The sequence below is a fragment of the Squalius cephalus genome (assembly GCF_949319135.1).
Source record: "Squalius cephalus genome assembly, chromosome: 10".
NCBI classification, from domain to species: Eukaryota; Metazoa; Chordata; class Actinopteri; order Cypriniformes; family Leuciscidae; genus Squalius; species Squalius cephalus.
Genome location: NC_137131.1, coordinates 17,257,342 through 17,282,274, shown reverse-complemented (window position 1 = coordinate 17,282,274; position 24,933 = coordinate 17,257,342). Strand labels below are relative to the sequence as shown.

General features: G+C 39.4%; 1 protein-coding gene across 4 annotated transcripts in view; it reads left to right on the top strand.

Annotated features, from left to right (window-relative positions):
* lpp (LIM domain containing preferred translocation partner in lipoma) overlaps positions 1–24,933 on the top strand; it is a 207,188-nt gene that overhangs the window by 135,447 nt on the left and 46,808 nt on the right. For all 4 annotated transcript variants that reach the window (XM_079882835.1, XM_079882833.1, XM_079882834.1 and 1 more), the window contains one exon: positions 2,234–2,806. In XM_079882835.1, coding sequence (XP_079738961.1) covers positions 2,234–2,806 — 573 coding nt within the window. The remainder of the gene's footprint in view (positions 1–2,233; positions 2,807–24,933) is intronic.

Genomic DNA, 24,933 nt, shown 5'->3' with positions numbered 1-24,933 from the left:
ACCACGTTTATAGAACCAGTTGGTTTTAACCATAGATTCCTGGGATAAAAAAATGTCTTTCTGACCCACTTACTTCAGCAAACCACCTTAACCATGAAACCCATCTAAAGTACATGATGCAACAGTGCCTTTCCCTACACAACCAAACACTTCCTCTCTGAATTCATGAAGAGATGGGCATCACCACAAGATTAAAACATTTTTATAGGCACATTCACTTCACAGGCGTGTTTAAAACGTGCAATTCTGCTTGAGGCAATGATGTGCTATCATGGAGTGTATTACTGAACGTTTCATCATGAAATTAGAGTCTCTTTGGTCTTCATTTAGCTGGTTAGTTATGACAGAACAACCTTCTATAGATGAATAAAATCAGCCAAATATTATAGAATGGAAGTATCTCTTTGGTCTTTTAATTCAATCAGACAAAGCACCAAATGCTCTACAGCTAGGATTTATTTTGATCTTTGATGGTTGTCACTGGGTCTGTGCTTATTTTCATTTTCAATAATCTTTTTACATCTAGAGAAATCAAGCCTGTCCTCGGGCTCTGTGACACAGCCATTGTTGGACGTTGAATAGACTTCTCTGTGGAGAGCTACAGAGCCAAAGCACCCAGGAATCCAGGGACACAAATCTTTCTGATTTAGACTCCGTCCCATGCGGCCCGCTAGCATCAGCACAATTGTCTGTACACTCGTCAGACTGCCCATCACTTCTCTCTGTCCAGTCTAACAAAATAATTTATTCCCTACTCTTGACTCTAAATCTCAAAGCTTTATTAGCCATAGTTTATGAGTGGATATGGTCTGGGCACGACCAACTGATGGTTGTTGCACTTGCCCTGTGGATCGATCTGTAGTAGACAGGCTGCATAATTACTGTACTTGCGCTGTGAGATGCGGGATGGTTAAATTGTGGTGCTTGAAGGTTCTACGCCCCCTGATGTTCACTAGGACCACCTCTCATTGTAACATGTCTGTCCCATCATTAACGACCATTAGTTAACGACCAGCCAGTTGCCAAGCTGTGATGACAGTAGTTCAGTGATTTATGCTGTTGTATAACTTGTTGTCCACCCGTGGGTGGGCGAGTGAGTACGTGAGTGAGTGAGTGAGTGGGTGGGTGAGTGAGTGCGTGAGAGAGTGGGTGGGTGGGTGTTTGAGTGAGTGGGTGGGTGAGTGAGTGAGTGAGTGAGTAGGTGGGTGGGTGAATGAATGAGTGAGTGGGTAGTTGAGTGAGTGAGTTTGTTTGTGAGAGAGTGAGTGGGTGGGTGGGCGAGTGAGTGTGTGAGAGAGTTAGTGTGTGAGTGAGTGAGTGAGTAGGTGGGTGGGTGGGTGAGTGAGTGAGTGTGTGAGAGAGTGAGTGGGTGGGTGAATGAGTGCGTGAGTGAGTGGGTGAGTGAGTGCATATATGGGTGGGTGAATGAGTGGGTGGGTGAGTGAGTGAGTGAGTGGGTGAGAGAATGATTGGGTGAGTAGCTGGGTGAATGAGTGTGTGAGAGGGTGGGTGGTTGAGTGAGTGAGTGAGTGAGTGAGTGAGTGGCTGGGTATTTGAGTAAATGAGTGGGTGAGTGAGTGAGTGAGTGAGTGAGTGAGTGAGTGAGTGAGTGAGTGAGTGAGTGAGTGAGTGAGTGAGTGAGTGGGTGAATGGGTGAATAGCTGGGTGAATGAGTGTGTGAGAGGGTGGGTCGTTGAGTGAGTGAGTGAGTGAGTGAGTGAGTGCATATATGGGTGGGTGAATGAGTGGGTGGCTGAGTGAGTGAGTGAGTGGGTGAGAGAGTGAATGGGTGAATAGCTGGGTGAATGAGTGTGTGAGAGGGTGGGTGGTTGAGTGAGTGAGTGAGTGAGTGGGTGAGAGAGTGAATGGGTGAATAGCTGGGTGAATGAGTGTGTGAGAGGGTGGGTCGTTGAGTGAGTGAGTGAGTGAGTGAGTGAGTGGCTGGGTGAGTGAGTGAGTGAGTGAGTGAGTATTTGAGTGAATGAGTGGGTGGATGAGTGAGTGAGTGTGCAATCCGTACATTCTGGGAAATGCTTCCACCTTGGTCAGGCCTATAAAACAAACTTTTAAATGTATTAATTAATTTAAAAACATTCAAAAAGTTTATCAAGTCATCATTAAACGTATGTGTTGATAAACTGCTAATGTATTTATTTATTTTTTCATTTATTTAAAAATCTATATTTTTAAAAACTTAAAAAAGGCTGTCAATTTATCTGTTTATTTCTTATAGAATTCTGCCAGCCCAGCTGCGACAGGCTCCAACGCCCCTGTTACAGGCTATCGTCGCATGGTCATCCCAACCCAGCCCCCTCTAACCGCCACTAAAAAATCCACCCCGAAACCACAGGCCCCTCCGACTATCCCTCCTCCAGCTTCATCTTCTCCACGCCCCCAATACCAGCCTGCGCCCCAACCTGTCCCAGCATCCTACACCACCGCCTCTACTCCGAGCCAGCCGACCTTCAATGTTCAGGTCAGGGCCGCCCAGCCTGGACCCCAGCAGCAGCCGGTCCGTGGTCCAGCCCAGGTACAGTACATGCCGGCTCAACCCAGAGGCCCTGACTTTGCATACGGGCCTCCTCAGCCGGGATTCTGCCCTGCTCCATCTGGAGGCTACCATGACCAGCACTATGGTGGAGCTCCTGGGTATGGAGGTCAGAACACATGGAGAGCTGAACCAAGTCACCATGCCCCTCCTCCACCCACCCAAGGGTACCAGCCCGCTCCCCCGAAAAAAACCTACATCACTGATCCTCCTGCCAGCTTGGCACCCTTCGGCGGTGGACCTTCTGTTCCTCATAAGGTAAGGGCCACATCTATGTTTCAAATAGCAGTATAACAAACAGAAACAGGTAGAAAAACAAATCCATGAAAAGCTTTCTTAGAAAAGCATTCAGGCCCATAATCAATTCTATTATTTTAATGAATTTATGTAATTATGTTCTCTGTGATACGTGTATTTTAAAGCACTGAAACACATATTGAATTATTTTAAAATGGCATGCACTATTTGTGTCACCGGATGAAATGTTCTTAATAGGACAAAATGGCCTTACTATTGGCTGCTACCTGTGTATAACATAAATAAATCATATTTTCTGGATAAAAACACACATGGATTATTATTCAAGTTGTGAATCTGTAGGCCAAATGAAAAAAAAAAAAAAAAAAAAAAAAAAAAAAAGAGCAGTTGAAGAAGTTTATACGAAAAAGTTATATTCAAAACAATATTCAAGCATTTGTGTCCAACACATCTAGGAAAGGGTTCAGGTCTTGTGAAGGGTCACCACTCACCCTTGTGAAAACTAAATACACATTAGCATACTAATATACTTTAAACTAACAAACTTAAGTGTGAAATGAATGTAATGTTTTCAAACACTTAATTGCATTGCAAATAAATGAACATGAATTATAGTTTAACTTTATATTAAATGCAGTTAACTTACGACAGAAAGTACATCTTTATTTGTCATTTCTGAATTATGTCTATTGTCTGCTTTATTTACTGACAAGAATTTGTGTAAACTAAAATATACATTAATGCAATTTCTATTGAAACTTTTCATGTAATTTTAATTGTATTTGTAATTACACATTTGTATTAATGAAGCTGAATTTAGGCCATTTAGGATATATTAACTTTAAATGTAATATTAACACACTAAAGTTAAAACTTATAATCAAGTACTTTACATGTTCTTTTGTATATTAGTCAAAATAAGTGTGCTTTAAATCATGACAAAATAGTATTGAAACAATTACTTAAAATGTCAAAACATCTATTTGACATTATTGCATTTTGCACTCTTTAAAAGAGTACTTATTAGGTTAAGACACAAAATCATTAAAAAAAATCACTCTTTTGTAAGTGCACTTAATTATATTATCTGCAAGTATGCACGTTTTTTAAATATTTGTCTGTATGGGAGTATAGAGTTTGCCAAAAATCTTGATCTTGGAATGATGTCGGATTTTTTTAGTTAGATGACACAGCAAGTGTTTTAGATGTTTAGATGTGATGTGAATAGAACACAGGTCTCACATATGTCAAACATACTATTCATTTATTTACATATTTTTTGTATTTTTTATTATTCAAATAATACCATTTCTGTGCTTTCAAATAAAACGCATGAAATACATTGGATTTAGAATAGTACAATTAGAGCATTGATTAAGGGTCTGAATATCTTTGGAAGACACTGCAAACCAGAAAGGATATTCTGGAAATATACTGCTCATTTTTATCCAATAGCAGGCTGTAATGATAGAAAGGTACACATAACCACACAGCTGTCCTTTTTCTGTGCACAATAAAAAATGCATGAAAATACTTTGAAAGTGTGTATCTGTGTGTGGTGTTTGTGTGTGTATGTATGAATAATACATTTGTGGTAATTAATTATCTGTGTTCGTGTCCTATGATTGTGTGTTTAAGCTTGTAGCTTGTGTTTTTTATGATTTATTGATTGTGTATGAGAGAGGGAGAACATTTTCAAAAGCTGGTTACCACACAAAACATGCTCGTATTTAAAATTAAACCTTGAATCTTTGTACAGTCATAACAGCTCATTTAAAGCAACAGCAACTTGATTTTATGGTTCACGGTAATGTGTGCGCGTATGTGTATTAAAGATCATGAGTGAGTGTAAGTGGCTCATAAGTGTGTATGCTTTACTTAGTGTTTGTGATTTAATTGCTTCAGATGGCAATACAGCAGGGAGTTTCTTTGCATCCTTCATCGAAATCTTCAGAATAAACAGTTATTTTAACCTTTATGAATTGTTAATGCCGCTTCTCTGTAGGGCTTTACACTTTCTGACTCTATTTGTCTGAATAAAAACAGAATGTTTATTTTATCTCATCTCTCACTTTCACTCTATTTGCTCTTATTTTTTCCTACTTGACATCTAGTTCTAACTTATTATTTATTGAAAGAGAAATGAAGATGCTTTGTCAAAATATATTTATATTTGTTTTATGGATTTGTGTCAGTTTAACTGAATTCTCTTTAGTCTTAGTACCATGCTTCAAAGTAAGTAACTAGTAAATGGTTAGGTCATGCGATTATTCATGTTTGTTGATGCCCATCACGGTTTTGCAAACTAGGAGCTGCAAAGGAACAGAAAAGGAGCATTTAACTGCTCATGTATTTGTGTATGAAATTTAAATAATTAAATACATACAGTATTTTACAATGGTCTGACTGAATACTGGATTCTGACTGGCTGAAATGCATGATTTAAAACTGGTTAATGCATAGGTAGTTCCAATCAGTTTAATCAGCATTCTAAATGAATGTGCTGCCTTCATTGAAGCTCACACTCATGCATACAGACAATGGCTCCATCTGAAATCGCATACTCTCTTGAGTAGATATTTTGAATAAGTAATTACTTCTCAATCGCTAAAATAGACCGCTCTATATAGTATGAATGTAATCCGTATGTACTAGATTCGCCATGTTGTCATTATCATGTGACATACCTGTGTCAGTTGCGTCGCTTCACTGCCATTCCCAAATCCTCTCCCCCGTGGCCTCATGGGATAGTAAAGAGTCTGTCGTATACACACTTCAGAATCTTGCCGGAAGTAGTAGGTCATCTGGGTACCTTTTGCCTACTCTTTTATGAGTACTGTGGATTCAGACATACTTCTTTTGTCACACTGTTTTTCGCCTACTATATTCAGTAGTAGAGAAGTTTGCGATTTCGGATGCAACCAGTCACTCAAGAGATGATCACCCACACTAGTGGGATAGTGCTCGCATATAAATGTAATCTTACCAAACCAAAATTCTAGCTCTAACGACCTGTAGATCATAAAAATGGAAATGAACCATTATTTTTATTCATTCAGTGAATTTTTTGGTGCTGCAAACGAGTCGACAATGACAACTTGTCCATTCTGGCAAGCTCTCATGGTATAAACAGGATTATATAGGCCAGGGGTGTCCAGCCCTGCTCCTGGAGGGCCAGTGTCCTGCAGAGTTTAGCTCCAGTCCTAATTAAACACACATGAACCAGCTAATCAAGAGGTGCGTCCCAATTTGCGTGATTATGCACTATTCTATGACGTTTTCTAGTATAAATAGTGCGAGGAGTGTGTTCACACTGAAAATTCCAAATCGAAAAAGTACTCTTTAAATACCTGGAGGATTCGGACGGGGAGGGGCTATCAGACTCCGATGTTGAAGGACAAATTAACCGTATAAAATTCATACACTACAGGGTTGAGTACATAGTGTATAGTGTTAAAAAATGTATAACGTTACTGTAGTGGGTAAAAAAAAAAAACATAGTTTCATCTTAATACAAAGTAAATATTTTCCAGATAATATTTTAAGTTTTTTTTTTTTTACTTTAGTACAATATAAAAACCAATAACTTGCATTTGAAAACAACATGTTGACTTTATAAAATCACACTAATTAATTTCTCTCATACAGTATAAATGAGTCTTCATTCATGAAAATATAGCTGCCTTTATGATGTAGGAAGGGGGTCCTTTCCAAAGGGATCATCCCATATATTTGGGAACCTAATTTAACATATGCTGTATGTCATTGATAGTCAGGTTCTTAGGATGAAAAACTCAAGACTTTAAAAGCTGTGGTGCACATCTTGACTTTCTGAAATTCAACTAGGCAAGAGAACATCGGTCAGAACTAGAGAACAAACAAGGTGTTGACACTGAATGAACAATGAATGTTACATGGCAGTTTCCTGTCTTAACACTGGTCTTCCCCCTTGGCAGAACTTCTAGGTCACTACCTTCGAGTCCTCTGCAGAAAGGCAGCCTGAGGCGCCTGAGAATCTGTTACTCTTTTTTTTTTTTACATTTTCCAAGAATATCTGGTAATGTCTTTCACAATCAGCCCAAGGATGTAAAACATCCAATCCAATTAGAGTAGTACAATACACTGTTATTAATATATAAGAGTGATGGGATGATATGTGGCAGGCACTTGGGAAGTGTCTTTTTCCTTGTGTCATTGTAGGTCCTTCTTGCTCCACACAGATTATGATGGCCTTTTAATCAGCAAAAGTTTCTGTCATTGGTTTATTTATTGTGAAGCAGAATATATGCAGTGATTTGCAAAAGAAACAACACGTCAATAACTTTGCGTTTTTCAAAAATTCAAAAGGACAAAGAGTATTAAGAAAAAAAAGACTTTTTGGAGTTGCCTCAGAGAGCTATTACTGGCTGCTTCATGAAGATGGCTATTGCGGTCTTCGCGTACACTCTCTCCATAGCCACAATCTGGGGAAAAGAACATACCCTTGAGCCCACACTAATTCAAGGATTTTATGCACTAGTACAAACAACTGCAGCCCCAGCATTTGGGAATAGCTCATCAAGGACTGTGTTTAACTAAACACAAAATAAATACCACAATGTCGGGCACAGCCTCATGTATTAAGAAAACAAATTAACATTATTCGAAACACAAGTACATTATGTTGTGAGGTGGCAGCTCAAGTCCCAAAATAGTGCAACAGAACAACAAAAGATGGTGTTGTACGGCTCTTTGAATTCTCTTTGATTCCACACATCCTCTCCACCCCCAACCAAATATTCTTATTGAATTAATTTTCAGTATGTTCCGAACATGAATACAGATTTGTTGTGTCTGTAATTTATTCATATAAGAATGTTGGCTCCTAAACACTGAGTTAAAGAAGAGCATGCTTTAAATGCCATATTATCCGCCAGATCTCATTAGTAATTGTAGATATATATACTGTATATATATAGATTTTTTTTTTGTTGCATAGACACTGAAACACACATAAACATATGTACACACACCCTGACGAAGGCATGTTTGGCCGCAACGCGTAGGTGGATCTGTCACCAATTTTAATGTTTACAGCCATCAATGAAATAAAGGCTTTTTAACATTTTCCTACTTATTTCGAGTGCCTTGGAAATTCTAAGTTCTTAGGTTTCAAGACTTTTGCATTCTTTGCTCATATGTACACTCTATGTTCAGTCTGTATGAAGGGCCGTACCAACTAAATGACTGAATATGTATCATGACAAAAAAAATGTATTTCATCTAGCCATTTTTGTGTGGCTGAGATTACTTGGCCTTGTCTCATGGTGAGCTGTAATTGGATTTTAATTAAGTGCTGTGCCACAATGACCACTCTGATGGAGCCCACCATTAACACGTTTTTGAGGACGCCCCTCACCTTAAAAAAAATCAACAAACTGACAAAAAAACACTGAAATCACATCTGTTTTACACCTGCCTCACCAGCCTGCTATAGATAAACTTTCAGTGTTTCTTAAGGCACAGCTGGGTCTTGATGAAGAACTCATTTAAATTAGGTCTTATTAATCTAATTATAAGGCTGGCTCTTGGATTGAGAGATGTTTGAATCAAAGAAAAAGTGGACTGAGTGATGCCATTTTCACCGCTTCATAATCTAAGGTCTCTTTAGAGGAGCACTATTACCAGACTTCTCTCATGTCAAGCAAGCGCAGTCATCAAACATCCAGCCGAACGTGAACTCTAAAGAGCTCTAAAACAATCCTTTTCCCCTTGAAAGCAATGCACACTTAGAAAACACGACAGCGCGGTGACCTCTCTCACAGTACAATGCATTTGATCCTGATGTTTTCCAACTCAACTGATTCTGTTGTCCTAATGAGAAGCTTTTCCTGGCCTTTTAGCCATAATCTGTTTATTTTCCTTTCCGTCTGTATCGCCACACTTTGAACTTAAATCTCTGAACGGAACAGCGGCACAATATAAAAGCCAGATTAGAGTAAAAGCCAAAGCTGTCAACTTTGTCTTTACCGTTGTCAATCTGTCCAGATGTCATGTCGGGACATTTCCATAACCCTCCGCACAATGCAAAACCGACTTCGTGAACTAATCTGATGTATAAATAATCTCATATATCAAGCAAATAATAGATGGCTTAAGAGCAGCGAGCAATGGCCATTTCCTGGCCGTGGTTCATCGAGGGGTCTGCGCTTACATACTCGCTTCCATTCACGCTATTGCTTTGTGTCCCTTGTCGCAGTGATCATTAGATTTAATTGAGAGCTGTCACGGAGGGTCAGCATCATTATGAGTCCGTAATCACTTCCCGTCCAGTCGTCTTCATGGCTGCATGCTGATTGGCTGACCCCCTCAGGATCTCGTCTCTGATTGGTTCACGTCTTTGATATTAGAAGTAAGGTGTAAAAGTGAAGGCTTTTCACATCAACACAGCTCAAGGACACTTAATTAAGCAAATCTGCCAGTGAACGTTTGATCTCATTTTTCGAATGGAGGGGGAATTTCATGGCTGCTAGTTCATTTAGTGATTTCTTCAACTCTCTCCATCTTTTCTGATCTTCCTCTCCTTCTCTTTCTCTTGCTGCGTCTCTCTCTCTAAATTGGGGAAAGGCTAAGCTGGATGATAGCTTGTGTTATTGCTGAGCTTGAGTGACAATTGACAGGGGGAGGATTATTCTCAACTGTTCAACCCCTACAGGCGGCTAAAGCCCCCTAGAAGGTCAATGATGGTTTCAGCTGTCAAATATTCAGCTTTCCTATGTTTGACGTTGCGCTCCCCCACCCGTCTCTCTTGTTTTCTGCTTCTAGAGGCCGTTTTTCTCCCTGACTCACATATCAACATTTGCGTTGGACCTCGTCAACACCTGCTCAAAATAACCTCTTCTAGGACATCATTAAGAAGCTCGCTGACCTCACATACTCTTTATTCAGTCCCCTTTTGGCATTATTCCAGTTTTGGCCCATTACCAAAATTTCTGGCCCTTTTTGGTTTTATACATAGCATTTAACTTTTAACATGTTTTAAACACACAATATTCAAAATTAATAAAAAGAAATGTTAAGTCCATCTTAAAGGTGCATTGTGTAATATTAAGGAGGATCTGTAGACAGAAATGCAATATAATATACATAACTATGTTTTCAGTGGTGTATAAAGACCTTACATAATGAACCGTTCAAAAAAATATTATCATTATTAATATTTTTTATGACTTTTATATTGATACAAAAACTTTCAAATCAAATTATCCTGAAAAAAATGTATCATGGTTTCAACAACAACATCAAAAAAATATATTAAGCAGCACAACTGGTTTTAACATTGATAATAACAAGAAATGTTTCTTGAGCACCAAATCAGCATATTAGAATGATTTCTGAAAGACCATGTGACACTGGAGACTAATAGCTGCTGAAAATAGTTATTTAGAATTTTTATAATATTTTACAATAATTCTGTTCCCTTTCAAATGGGACACTATAAGGGAACGCCTCCAGCATGACCGGTGTCTGAAGCATGCATCTAAATGTGAAAATGTCTTTGGCTGGTGACAACACGAGACATCACTACCGATGCGTGTAGTACACGTCCTCAATTTATTTTGTCTTCAGGATCCATTTGTTTGCTTACATGTGAAGGCAATCACTATGGATTACACTCAGAAAAGCATTTCAGGAAGTGTGTGCCTCCGTATCAGAGAACTTTTTCGGGAGTGATGGAGTCTAGAGAGCCCATTTTTTCCTTGGGTTTGACTGTAGAGCAGAAGCCTCCCCCTGAGACGGGTCTGGAAGTAGGGTCCTCCAGTCCCTGGTGAGCTCATTCAATCTCGAGAACCTGACAGGGAGTGTCTTTTTCGCCCCAGTTTGCGAACCCTTCCTTGTCGTAAGGCACCTTCGGGAGTGTTTTGAGTGTTGAGATCCTAAAAAGACATTTGTTTCCGAGCAGTCGCAGCTAGCACTCAGCTGGCTCCCCTTGATGGCAATGTCTTCATGGTTAAGTGGAAGTGGAATCCTTAATAGTAGGGCTCCCGACTCCCTAAGAAAGAGGATGGTTTGATGATATGAATGGTCAGTTGAGCATTCATAATGGCTAGGCTAGTATTTTGCCTAGCCCCCTGAATGCTTCTTTGTGGTCTGCTGACCAAGGAAGGTTCAGAGCTCTTCTGCCAAGAGGAAGAGGTTTGTTCGCTCTGGGTTGCAAACTCCTCCTGTTGCACTTCACCTCTGAGATTGCTGGAGTCTAGAGACAGAATCATATTTCAGGTTTTACAATGGTTGTAGCTAGCCCGCTGTTAGCTCCCATTGGTCATCTAGGATGAGCATGGAGTAGAACCCTCTTGGTTATGGGCATATTTCCAGACAAGATGCTCTGCTTCCTGTAGTGAGCTCGTTCTGACTCTAGTAATCATTTCTCTATAGAGGGTGGCACCAAATGCATAAGGCTTTCTGTGAGCCTCCTTGGTGAAACTTTCTTTAGGGTAGAGTGTTGATAGGTCTCCTCTCATTCTAGAGAGTCGTCCTGCTGTGGCCTCTGCTCCCCAGAGCTCCGCATTGATAGGGATATCAAGTTAAATGGCTCTCTGAGAGCCTCCTTGATATGGCTATCCTTAGCATAGAATAGGTCTCCTCTTGTTTTAGAGGGTTGACATGCAAGGCCTCCGCTCTTTGGAGATCTGTCTAGACGGTGGCACCAATGTGTATGGCTCTCTTGAGACTCCTTGGCTAGATGGTCTTTAAGGCAGCATGTTGTTAGGCCTCCTCTCGTTTTATAGAGTCATCCTGCTGAGGCCTTTGCTCTCCAGATCCTTGCCTGGATAACGGTCTTGAGTGTATGGCTCTCTCTGAACCTCCTTGATAGATCTGTCAGTAGCATTGAGTGTGTTTTGGCCTTCTCTTAATTCGAGAGTCATTATACTGACTGCCTCCACTCTTTAAAGCCCTGTCTAGACAGGCAACACCAGCATGTATGGCTCTTTGTGAGCCTCTCTGGTGAAGCTGTTGTTGGGGTAGAGTATGGTTAAAGGAACACTCCACCCATTTGCATTAAGCTTTGCAATGTTAGAAACCCAGTCATACTATTGAATGGTCGTGCAACATTTTCTCATTTTCCCCTGAGACGAGAGAAATCTGTATTTACCTCTTTACACTTCCTCCTTCAATGACGCAAAATCGTCATCATGTAAGAGGGGGGGATTTCTGTTGAGACTACAAGCACTAGTTCCCACCCTTTCAAACCCGCCCATAGGGGGTTGGACCTAATGCGCTAACAGACCTATCACAGATCAGTGCCAGTGCGTTTGATTTCACCGGCAGAAACCTGCATGTCCGGCCGTCGAGATTGTCCAAAATGTCCGGGATTCGGCTTTGCTTTCTACAGTCGCCATTCATTGTTTACATGCACACCTTTTGTTTCAATCTAACTGAATTCATTCCGATTGGTGAATCTAAATGTAGTGTTTTCATGAACGCTAAACAAGTGATCGGTTGATGTGCGTTTTACCATTGCTAAGAAAATACCCGCTCCTCCGTGAGAGATAGCCCACAAGACCGGTGCGTCTCACAGGCGCCGCTCATCAGTAATCACGCCACCGCTTTTGCGTTCTACAGTCGCCATTCATCGGGGCCGCAGTAGAAAGACGCGAGGCCAGTGGCGTGATCGGTTGATGTGCGTTTTACCATTACTAAAAAAATACCCGCTCCTCCGTGAGAGATACGAGACCAGTGCCTCACAGGTGTCGGTCATCAGTAATCACGCCACCGGCCTCGCGTCGTTCTCCCGCGGCCCTAGTCTCGTCCTGCTCGCCACAGTAAACGCAATAAATGGCGACTGTAGAACGCAAAAGCCGAATCCCGGACATTTTGTGTGATGCGATCTCAAAAACCCGGGCAGACTCACGGAGACTAGTTAGCTTTTTTGTTTACAACTGCTCTCTAACCGGTAGGCGTGGCTTGGGAGTGGCCTCGTAGAGCAGCGAAGCAAGTGCATTCTGGGAGTTGTTGTCTTTCATCCACATGAGCCAAAAATAAATTTTCTGACTTTTCTCAGTCTAGAAAGCTCCAAATTCAAAAATAATGTCACATTTCTTCTACATAAATGACCCAATTTAAATACACATTCATCTTTCCAGAGGTGGAGTACCCCTTTAAGCCTCCTCTCATGAGGGTCATCATGCTGAGGCCTCCGCTCACCAGCAGTAAGCGGTTGAGCTAGAGTTCTCCCCTCACTCAGAGGGTCGTTATGCAGAGTCTCTGCTCCCCAGTTGCTGTTTCTACAATCCGTTGTGAAAGGTTATCATTGGAGGCCTCCTCATGGAGTGCTGGATCTAGAGGTGCTGTGTGCAGACGGGTTGTAGGCCTTTGCTGCTGAGTTAGTGAAGTTGGCCTCCCTGGTGGGATTAGTATAAGGGATAGTATTTTATGACCCCCCAGAAGTGGCAGGCCAGGATTTATATTCTATTAATCCTTGGCCATATTCCCTTTAAGGTGTTCATAACATGTAATACCAAGCCCTTGAGCTGTGCATGGGCTAATACATATTGCTCAGCCCTGCAAGGAAGGCAAGAATGATGTAAGCCAGGACTTTCCTTTTCAGTGTGTGAGCGCAGCTTGGGCTATAGCTGGAGGGAATAATTTCACTGACGGCCATTGGTGCGTACCTACAGTATAGGATGGGAAGAGTGACTCCGGTAGCTAGTTGTATGGAGTCTAAGCTGTTAGAGCATGCATCCCCTCAGCATGGCGGAGTGGGTATTTGTTCCCCAAAGTAGTCCCCGTTGTGTAAATACTGTTCATCACACTTGAAGAATAGCCCCAGCACTTGGTTAACTTGTATGGATGGTGATAGCTGTAACGAGTATATCCTGTTATGTTCAGCTTTGTTTGCTTTGTTTCTATTACCTGCCTGCCTGAGTTCTCATTAGTCTCATTGGTTACTCATTGATTAGTCATTCTGCTCAGCTGTTTCCTAATTAGTTCCCTTTGTTTGTTCCATGTTTTTAAGCCCTGTGTTTCCAATATTTAGTTGTCTGGTATTGTCATGTGAAAGTGATTGTTCTGTTCTTCTCATTCTTTCCTAGTTGGTGGATTATAATAAAGACTGTTTTGTTTACTAATCATTCATTGTGCGCTTGGCTTGCAGCCACTTAGGATGACAATAGCAAGGCATCTATGTGTCTATTACAGTGGTTGTGTAGTAGGTTAAATTCAGTGCTGTATACAAGGACATGAACACAGTCAAATACATACTTCCACAGCATTGCAAAAGAAATCATATGTTTTTTTGTTTTTTTGCTAGTGTTGAGAAAACGCTTCTGCACATGCAAGCAATCAACATTGACACAGAGAATCCTTTGTTTAAATGGGAACTTTTGTAGTCTGGCTATCACCAGACCAAGCTCAATCTTTTAAGATTGAACATCAGTCTGGGGAGTCTGCTCTGTATTTTCTACTGCACAAGAGGCGTGATCAACGGGCATAGTTCAAATTACTCTGTATGCAATTGGATAGTCCTTCAACCAATCAGACCAACGATCCAGGTGACGTGCTTTGCAGCGAAAACTCCTGGCAGGAAACGTGTCAACAAACATGTTGGTTTGGAGCATTGATCAGCGGTTTGCAGAAGCAGCAATGGCATCAAGCGATTTTTGCAGGTTGTGCAAAACAAAACATGAAAGTGAGAGGTATTTACACCCATTCGAGCGATTTGATTGCTAAACTAAAGAAGCCATTGAGCATCGTTGAGAGGTTAAAAGGAATTGGATTGGATTAAACCCGCCAATAGCGCACCCGGTGGATAAGCCAGTTTGTGATTGGTCCCCGCAAATTTGTAACTGAAGCAGGATAGAAGAATGTACAGGTTTCCAGCCTGAGCTGATCAGATCGCCGGCAGATCGGGCTGGGTTTACCCAGTCTAGAACTTTTGTATTTTCTGGTAAAAATATCTAGACTTAGCCTTTAAACAAGATTTAAACAAGGTTCCATGGCAAAATTGTTAATAAGACACAGAATAAAAAAATAAAAAATTAAATGAGGTTTATACAAAAAACAAGAAAAACAATGTTCTAGTGGTGTGAGAAAAATGCACTTCATTCATTGACTCTATCTAACTCTAATTATATCACCCAAAGATTATATTAGATCAAAATTATTCACATTTACTTAATACACCTCAATCTCAATACAGCTTTTGTCCTTAATAAATTGATGTGTTAATGATTTTTCACTCTACATACTTAGTGTTTGTTTGTTTGCTTAGAAACACTCACGTAATCGATAAGTAGGGAACAAAGCCTGCTCTTAAACAGACTGCATATAGCAGGAAGTAAAAACAGAGCAGCCAGTGTTTCAGTTGTTTTACACAAGTGGAGTTGCTCTGCCCTCCACGTGCACACACACTCACACACACACACACTAGGTTTAATCTGTTCCTGGAGAGTAACTTCTCTTCAATGTTAGCTGCCAGCAAACAGCCGAATCAGCTCTCAGTGTTCCAAATTGTGCTGAACTCTTATAGCTCCTCTGCCCCTCATCAGAAATCTGGGAGATTTTGTCTGGATCAAAAAGCATTAATATAAGAAATAGAGGCAAAGTAAATAGCTAAAGATAAACAGGCCCTGTTGACACTCAGTAATTTGATTAGTCACCTTCTAGAAACACAGATGTTCTTGGTCTTGCCATGGTTCACTTTGAGCCCTGGAAGCACATGGGTCTAGTTCTTAGAAATGGCATCCCATGCTTCTGACCTTGTTCTTTATTCGCTTGTGAATTTGAAGAGTGACAAGCCATTAAACTGATTGACAGCAGGGTTAGTGTAGTTTAAGAGGTTCTGGCTACAGGACAATAACCTTCCCTTCCTACAGTACATTCAAGTTCAGTGTTAACAGAAAAAAAGAAAACATTCAAGCTTACAAATACAGCAGATGCTGACCATTACAACAAAAAGCCCTTATAAGCTGTGCAGTATTTCTGACCTTCTCATTACTTCTCTTTTGTGTAATTTTGAGGGTCTTCTCAAAAGAAGAACATTGAATGATTATAAACTAAAAGGTATACTTGAGTTTGCTGAAATAGCAAGGTAAAGGAAAACTCAAAACAAAAGCCAAATTTAGACTACCAGGGTGGCATGATAACATTAAAAATTCAGCTTTGTGTGAATAATCAGTTTTCATTGGCCCCACTATAAAATATTTTATCTATATTATACTTTTCGTTAAATATGAAATTTTCTTTACATTGTTGTTCTTTACTCAAAAATTAGTAAACATTTTTCCATATATTTTTTCAAATTCGCTTGAAATAATATTTATATTTTGTCATACAATTTGACAGTTCTTTACAATTCTTGTGTGTTGTTCTTCAATGTTCTTCACAAAAACTGTTGATCAATTTTTACCACATATTTTAATATTTGCTAGAAATAATATTTATACCTTTGTATTAAATGTTATGTTTTTTTTTTCTTCAAAAAAAGAACATGATCTATGTGACAAATCATCAGAATTTGCATCTACAATGTAGAATACAGAAAATCAAATGTTAACTAAGTTTGCAAGACGTTAAAATTAATATAAAGCATAATTAATGAAAACTAAGTGACAATATAAAACAAGGCCACCTTTATTGCTGTCTCCTGTAAACAGCTGTGAAAGATTACATGTACCGTAATTTATGCATTTGGCCGCACGTACGGTGCTCTGAGGGTGTACACTTTGCCAATATGTTTTCCCTGGGAGTTGAGCCCATCACATTGCCATTGTTAGTATCATGCTCTACATGAAGAGTTTGGTACTGCATAATGAAAAATACAGCATACACAGTATTTGGTTTACGTAATGTAACAATAATCAATGCTAGACTTTTATTCTTTAGAGCATCATTACCAATGATTTGAGTGTATTCATGCATTGCCTGCATGTGTTCTATATCTAAAATCTAGCCAATCTATCTCAATAACACACTGCTAACAGTGTGAGTGTGGTCTGACTGTACATCATGTTGTGTTGTGCTTTGAATCTTAAATCAAGTTTTTTTTATTTTTTCTTATTTTTTTCCTGATGTGGGTATTTGTATTTATGTGCAACAGTGCTTTTCTATTTGTGTTGTAATGTAGGAGGTGTTCTAGTATACAACCCTTCTAGAAAATGAACAAATCAGCCTTGTCATGTTAAACTCTTGTGAAATATGTTGTGGTGGATGGATGGATTGTTCAGTACCGGATGTATTCAAGGATTTAAGGAAATTGGAGAAGTTTGGAGACACTTTGGACCTTCCTGTCTGTTTAGGAACTTTAGGAGGGAATCCTACTAGGAAAGAAGTTGAGTTTATTTGTAACTTCTGTGTTGTTGTTTTTATTACATAATTTGGGGCAGATTAAATGTTATGTAGATCCAACTTTCAATGAACTAGAGCTATTTATGGACACTTTGCTGACACCTTCTCACCTTGTCGGTGTTCCCATGCTCTAATTTAGCTGATCTCTCCAGTTAATGATACTCATACTTAAACCTTGTGACAGGTGATCAATTGCATTTTTTGGCACTGCATTAGTGAGATCTAAAACTGGTTGGTTATTGATGTAGCTGTGGGTCTCCGCAGTTGGTCTCTGGTTGCTGAATGTTTGAAAGTGTAAAGGTTAAAGGACCAGTTTGACAGGGTGCTGGTAGGATGTCACTGAATCAGGTTTCACTTCTACCCCAACTTTCTCCTCTCTCTCTCTGTGGGGTGCTGCTCCCCAGATCCCTAATTCCTCCAGCCCACCCAAGACCTATCCTAGTAACACTAAACCTTGTAAAAGTTTGCATATCATGTCCTTGTAAATCTCAAGTAACCCTTATTCAGGTATTATGCAATCACCATATACATCGTAAAGTTGATCATCCTTGCCTGTATACTGTTTATATACATTATACACTATATGGACAGAAGTATTGGGACACCTGACCATTACACCAACAGGGACTTGAATGACATTGCATTCTAAATACATAGATATTATTATGCAGTTAGTCCCGCCTAGCCAGACCTTCAGACTAAAGGCAGAAGGACACCATAGCTGCTTTCATTGGATAAGGACCACCCAGAGGCCGTCTGACTGACATGTAAAGCAACCAATCACAGTTTGTTTTGTTCTGCGTCATGTTTATGGGCGTCCAGGCGGACCATTAAAGAATGCAACACACTCCCGGACATCCTGTAGAATTCAACCAATCAGATGATGACTTGGAAAATCTTGAAGTCTTTCCAGTTAAGTTTGCCATATGCATCAGACGTTCAGCCAGCGGTCAGTGGATGTGACATCTGAGGCTGACACTATAACAGCTTCCAATATTCTGGGAAGGCTTTCCACAAGATTTTGAAGTGTTTCTGTTGGAATTCTTGCCTATTCATCCAGTAGAGCATTTGTGAGGCCAGGCACTGATGTTGGATGCCCTTGTTACATTTGTTACATTACTTACTCTAGAAATAACAGTAAATTATGCATAATTACAAGCAACTACCCTAAACCAAACTCTAACCTTAATTAGCCTTATGTAACTACATGTTGTTAATTAATATTACTACAAATGTTCACTGTAACAAGGAGACCTTAAAATAAAGTTTAACCAAGATTTACCTTCACTGGAAGTAAGGGTCCTAGTCCAACCCTTGAAAAACAGCCCCATACCATTATCCCTACTCCACCAAACATTACACTTGGCAGTCAGCCAGGTAACGTTCTCCTGTCATCCGCCACACCCTCGCCCATCAGACTGCCAAACAGAGAAGTGTGATTTGTTACTTCACAAAGTGTCTACTGCTCCAGAGTCCAGTGGTGGCGTGCTTTACATCACATTACATACAACGTTTGCCATTGTAGGTTGGTAATGTGAGGCTTGCATGCAGGCTGTTCGACCATGGAAACCCATTCCATGAAGCTCCCGCCACACAGTTTTTGTGCTGATATTAATGCCAGTGGAAGTTTGGAACTCTTCAGCTTTGGAATCAGCAGAGAGTTGGTGACTCTAGATGACCCCGCTCTGTGACTTAAAGTGGTCTTCCACTTCATGGCTGAGTTGCTGTTGTTATTAAATGCTTCCACTTTCCAGTTATACCACTTACAGTTGACCATAGAATATCTAGGGATGAAACTTCACAGACTAATTGCAAAGGTGGCATTCTATTACAGTAATACTCTTGAATTCACTGAGCTTTTCAGAGCAACACATTTTTTTTCACAAATGTTTGTAAATGCAGACTGCATGGCTAGGTGCTTCATATTACAACCAGAACAGGTTTTTTATGCCCTGTCTGTAAAAGACAGTGTGCTTTCCGCATCAGGCTATACATTCATAAAAGAACCCACACACTATAGGGAAAGTCATCAACAGATGCAATGGACTACCATCGAGAGAGAGAGAGGTGTGTGTGTGTGTGTGTTTGTGTGTGTGTGCGTGTGTGTGTGTGTGTGTGTGTGTGTGTGTGTGTGTGTGTGTGTGTGTGTGTGTGTGTGTGTGTGTGTGTGTGTGATAGATTTATTTGAAATCATTTAAATAATACAAAAATAAGATAATCATATAATGATATAATATTTAAATATACTATTATATTTTAAATATTTTTTTTCCTTAAAGAAATTAATAGTTTTATTTTTTATTAAGGATTAAATTGATCTAAAGCAGAGGTTTCCAATTCCAGTCCTCACTTATATTAATGTACTTTAATAAATAAATATAATATAGATTTATCATACTTTCATTTAATATAGATGTGTATAAAATCCATATAAATATTTATTTTATTTATATTGTAAAATATACATAATTAATTAATTATACAATTCAACTAATCTAATCTGTCACATTCAAAAAACCTGAACTGAATGATAAACGAATGTTTAATATAAAAATAAACGTAATTTGGCAACATGTCTTTTTATCTTATTTGACCCGTAATCATAGCTGTCTTGTAACTGTCGCATTTTGAATTCAACACATTGAAATCTCCCTTAAGATGGTGAAAGTCCACTTTGCAGTGCACATATGGTCAAATGGAACCCACCCCTCAACTGAGCGTGTCAGATAAGAGAGACATATAAAATGTGCAGAGCGGGGAGACGCAAAGACTGGATTTGGGAACCCTTGATAAAGACTTTTCTATAACATTCTATTTCAAATAAATTAGCTGTAAAAAGTATCACAGTTTCCACAAAAATATTAAGCAGCACAAATGTTTGATCATTTTTTATCAATGATAATAATAAGAAATGTTTCTTGAGCAGCAAATCAACATATTAGAATGATTTCTGAAGGATCATGTGACACTGGAGACTGGAGTAATGAATGCTGCTAAATTCAGCTTTGCCATCACAGGAATAAAACAGAAAACAGACTAATTAAATTGTAGTAATATTTCACAATATTACTATTTTACTGTATTTTTGATCAAATAAATGCAGTCTTTGTTAGCATGAGAGACTTCTTTCAAAAACATAAAAAATCTTACCGATCGTACATTTTTTAATGGTGTGTGTGCTTTTATTGTGTGTGTGTGTGTGTGTGTGTGTGTGTGTGTGTGTGTGTGTGTGTGTGTGTGTGTGTGTGTGTGTGTGTGTGTGTGTGTGTGTGTGTGTGTGTGTGCGCATGCATGCGTGTATGTGTGTGTGTGTGTGTGTGTGTGTGTGTATTGTTTCATTTTCCTCTTTAACACTTTTATAAACTTGATATTCTGCTGCTGTGGGCTCGTTCCCATATCTGCTCTGTGAGAAGGAAACTCTGCTCCATATGGGCTATTTGGAGGAAACTTGAGGTCAGTGTCTGCACTGGCTAAGCGTGGATGTTTTGTCGAGGACCTAAACTGCTGACAACAGTGCTGCTTGTTTCATTTGTCAGAGTGGGCTCTCTGTATATCAGGCGGGCCGAGCCCTGCGCCGGCCGTTAATAATAAAGCACTGACACTCTTCTGCTCCACGGTCCTAGAGCGAGTAAATTACAGCTCAGATCAATACTTCACCATCTCTTTCTGAGAGAGAGAACACTGCTCTGCCAATCAATCTGCATCTATATTGTGTGTTTTGTTTGTCAGCAATTTCAGAATGGAACACAATGGGACTTGTAATCAGTTACATTATTACATTGTGTTTGTTGTAGCCAAAGGAGTCCTCAGAGGAGCCAAGGAATTGCTATTGTTAAGTCAAGTTTATTATGAGTTGTTGGGAGAAGCTTGTTCATTTTTTTTTTCCTGTCAGTCACACCTGGCTTACGGTATACAGTGGGATTTCACAGTTTGAGGCCACACTGAAAATGTATTGTTTTACCCTTAAAATATGAAAATGAATTAGAAAATGATTATTACATTGTAAAATATATGATAATCTAAACAACTAGTGTAATAATCATAATCAATGTAATCATTTAAACAATTTACATACTGCATCATTTCCATCCAAACCAACAGTTTTGCCACTCATAAAGTCTTGTCAGAAGTTAGTGTGCTTGGTTACCAAATAGAAAAGTGTCAGAGGAGTATGAGTGTGATGAAATGGGATGTGTTATGTGGAAAGAAAATAAAATCTAGGAAAACGTATCTTGTGAAAATAGACAATTAAATGATATTCTTACTTCTGAAAAATAACTATTACCATTCAAAAGTTTGAGGTCAGCAAGATGTTTTAATGTTTTTGAAAAACATCTCTTATGCTCACCAAGGCTGCATTAATTTGATCAAAAATACAGTAAAACAGTAATATTGTGAAATATTACTACAGTTTAAAAGAACTGTTTTCAAATATATTCAAATATTATTTATTCCTGTGATGGCAAAGCTGAATTTTCAGCATCATTACTCCTGTCTTCAGTGTCACATGATTCTTCAGAAATCTTTTTAATGTGCTGATTTGCTGCTTAAGAAACATTTCTTAACTGTCAATGTTAAAAACAGTACTATTTTTCTTTTTTTATGGAAATCATGATGTTTTTTCGAGGATTATTTGATGTATTGAAAGTATTAAATAAACAGCATTCATTTGAAATAGAAATCTTTTGCACATTATAATGTATTTACTGTCGCTTTTGATCAGTTCAGTGCTGTCTTACTGACACCAAACTTTTAATCGATTGTGTACATGACAGAATACTCCTGATGCATTTATGCACTGTTAGTTGTTAGTTACATTGTTCACTTCCCCACAAGACGAAAAGTGCCCATACTTGAAGAAACATTACATCCTTTTGGCCTCGTGTGATCAAGATTATTGTGTTTGGGTGTCTGGGTGTACTGTATGCTACTGTAAAAACAGTGCAAAACAGTGACCCCTGCTGAGCGGCATCTCTTACGACAGACTGTCACTTTCCAGCCCTCATCATGCTCTATTTCCCCTCTGTGTTGCTGGACCGCACTGTTTAAATCTTTAGCCTCTCTTAACATTCTGTATGTGTATAGGTGCATACGTGCATACAAGCATCGAGCTCATAGCATGAGTGTTTTGTCTGTGGAGCAGATAATTTGGCGTGCTGGTGTTTGGACAGGAGATAACCTTCAGACCCTCATTCAAATCGTCTGTCATTTGCCTAGAGTTTGTTGTCAGTTGATGGGAAGGTTTCTCAGCACTCTCTTCATGCCGAGCAAATGATAGGGAAGCCGGACCAGAGAATCACAAGGTTGAAGTGCAGGAGAGAGTCAGGACATTGATTTTTAGGTGTGAACCTGTGTAGATGTTCATTACGCTCCCCGCCAGTGTTTAAATATAAATAAATGGCACCTTTACTAAAGGCAAGAACAGCATAACGACCGGCAATTACAGCCACGCTGAAAGAACACAAGAGGATGTGTTCAAAGAAAATGTTTAGTTTTTTTTTTGTGTAATTATAGGTTAAAAAAAAGAAGAGAGAATGGCTAACTGTCACTTATGCTTCCCTCTGTGTGTTGAACCCTCGATGAACATCTCTTATAACCCATACGCTACCTCTCCGTGTGTCTCCCTCTTCCTCTAGCTGGCTTTCTTCTTCTAGGGCCGCTCTTAGCACTTCAGATTTGCTCTTATCTGTTAGCACGGAGATGTGTCAGTTTCCCAAAACCTGACCTACTTATACACACACACGCTCACCTCCGTCATGCAGCAGGAGAAGCATCATACATTACAAGCTACATACGTCAAGGCAAAAACTCGATTCTCTCTCAGCAGAGCGTTTTCATATGCTCTTCGTGTCAGTGCAAACTTCCAGTAGTGGAAGTACCTTGATCTTTCTTTTTAATTATTATCAATGGCATGTTTTTTCTGTTCATACAGCTCTCCATCATCACAGTTTCTTTCTTCAGACTTGCCTGTTGTGTTTTTCCCTCTTACTTTTTAATTAGAGCTGAAAACAACATGACCCATTTATGCTGAGGCAAATGTATACTTTCTGCATGTGTTGGTATTTGTGTGTTTGCTAGCTCCTCTGTAGGTGGCCTTGAGCTTGTTTTTGCCTCTGTTGTGTTTTCTTTGCCTTCTCCTGCTCTTCAGTAGCCGACTGTCCTTTGCAGGTGTATTTTATTTATTTATTTTTCGCACATATTCACTTAATGCCTCACACCATAGAATGTGAGAGATATTTGCGGTATGTCCGCATTCCGCACATCGCCATGTACCCACACAAACACGCTGTACTATGATTCCAAGCAATGCAACTCATTGTAAACAAGGTCTAAATGGGAAGTAAGATACTGAAACAATGCCATCAAAACTTGCAAAATTCTTATGTTAAATTTGACTGTAAAGCATTTCAATCTTTGAAGGCATTTATATGCATTTATAAGGAGAATAACCTATTGTGGGACAGTATTAAAAGTGGGCCATTGAAAAGTGTATAGAAAAAGAAAAGAAATAGTTTAAAACATGTTCATATTCTTGTTGGCTTCATGTGGTTTTGATAAAAATATATACAATTCTCAAGAAAAGTTTGGATTTAGTAGTGAAAATGAAAGACATCCTAGATTTACTATGTTAAACCCTTAAAATTGCTCTCATTGTTTAGGAAAAAACTGCCATGGGTCCCTAAATTCTCCATTTAACACAGCGTTTTATAATGGCAACAAGCTGTTTAATGTGGATGTGTATCTTACTCATTCTCTTATGCACTGTCTCCCTCTCTCCTACAATCCCTGTCGATTTCTCATTCAACATCCGTGATCATGTTAAACACCAGGCATGAGCAAATAGAATGGAGGTGGCGCCTCTCATTATTGTAAAGGTCCATCTCTTTTTAATCCTCACACAAATGGGTTATAGTGAGAGATGAAGGAATTTGTCTGCCCTCATGTATCATGACGGTGGGGGATGGGGGGAATTTTACATTTAATTGTAGAATTTCTTTGTCCAGATATATGCTCAGTGATGCACTAAGTATAAGTTTTGTGTTCAGTTTCATCAATAACAGAAGCCAACAAGTTTCATTTTAGTTGTCCAAAGAAGAATCTCCCCCTTTCCAATTTCTCTAGAGGGTATTTTTTTGTGCATGGCAACCCCAAATACTAGCAGAAGGCAAAAAAAAAAAAAAAAAAAAGGGAAGGTAGAAAGTTTTTTGTTGCATATGTTTCCTGCTGGTAAATATGCTGTCATGGAGAGCTAGAGAATGAGAGAAAGTGATGTTCAGCGGAGAGTAAAAGCAGTTTGGTGCAGAAGGTGGGGGTTTGGGGTTGGTGTTTAGCCCATGGCCCCACTGAGAATGCTCCCTGTGGGGGGCAGCAGGTGAACACACACCAGCAATGTGGTGTCTAATGGTTCCTGACAGAATGCCGATAACCCAGCGTGAGAGTCGAGGTTTATAGCCTCTGACTGAGTCTTCTCCTCATCCCTACCTTCTTTTCCTTCACCTGTGCCCCCCTCTGGCACACCACCAAGTCATTATACGTCCCCGTTCTACTTCTGCTCAAATCCAAACAGCCATTATTCTATCAGACACCATACATTTTGATGGATTTTCCTCACTGAAACAATAAGTAGCTGATTACATATCACTAAAGCACATTAAAGAGAAAAAAAAAATAATTGTCATTATTTGCTCACTCTCGAGTTGTTCCAAATCCGTATTAATTTATTTATTTATTTTTTATTATGTCTTCTGCAGAACACAAAAGATAATATTTAAAGAAACTTTGAGCTGTACTTGTCCATTCAA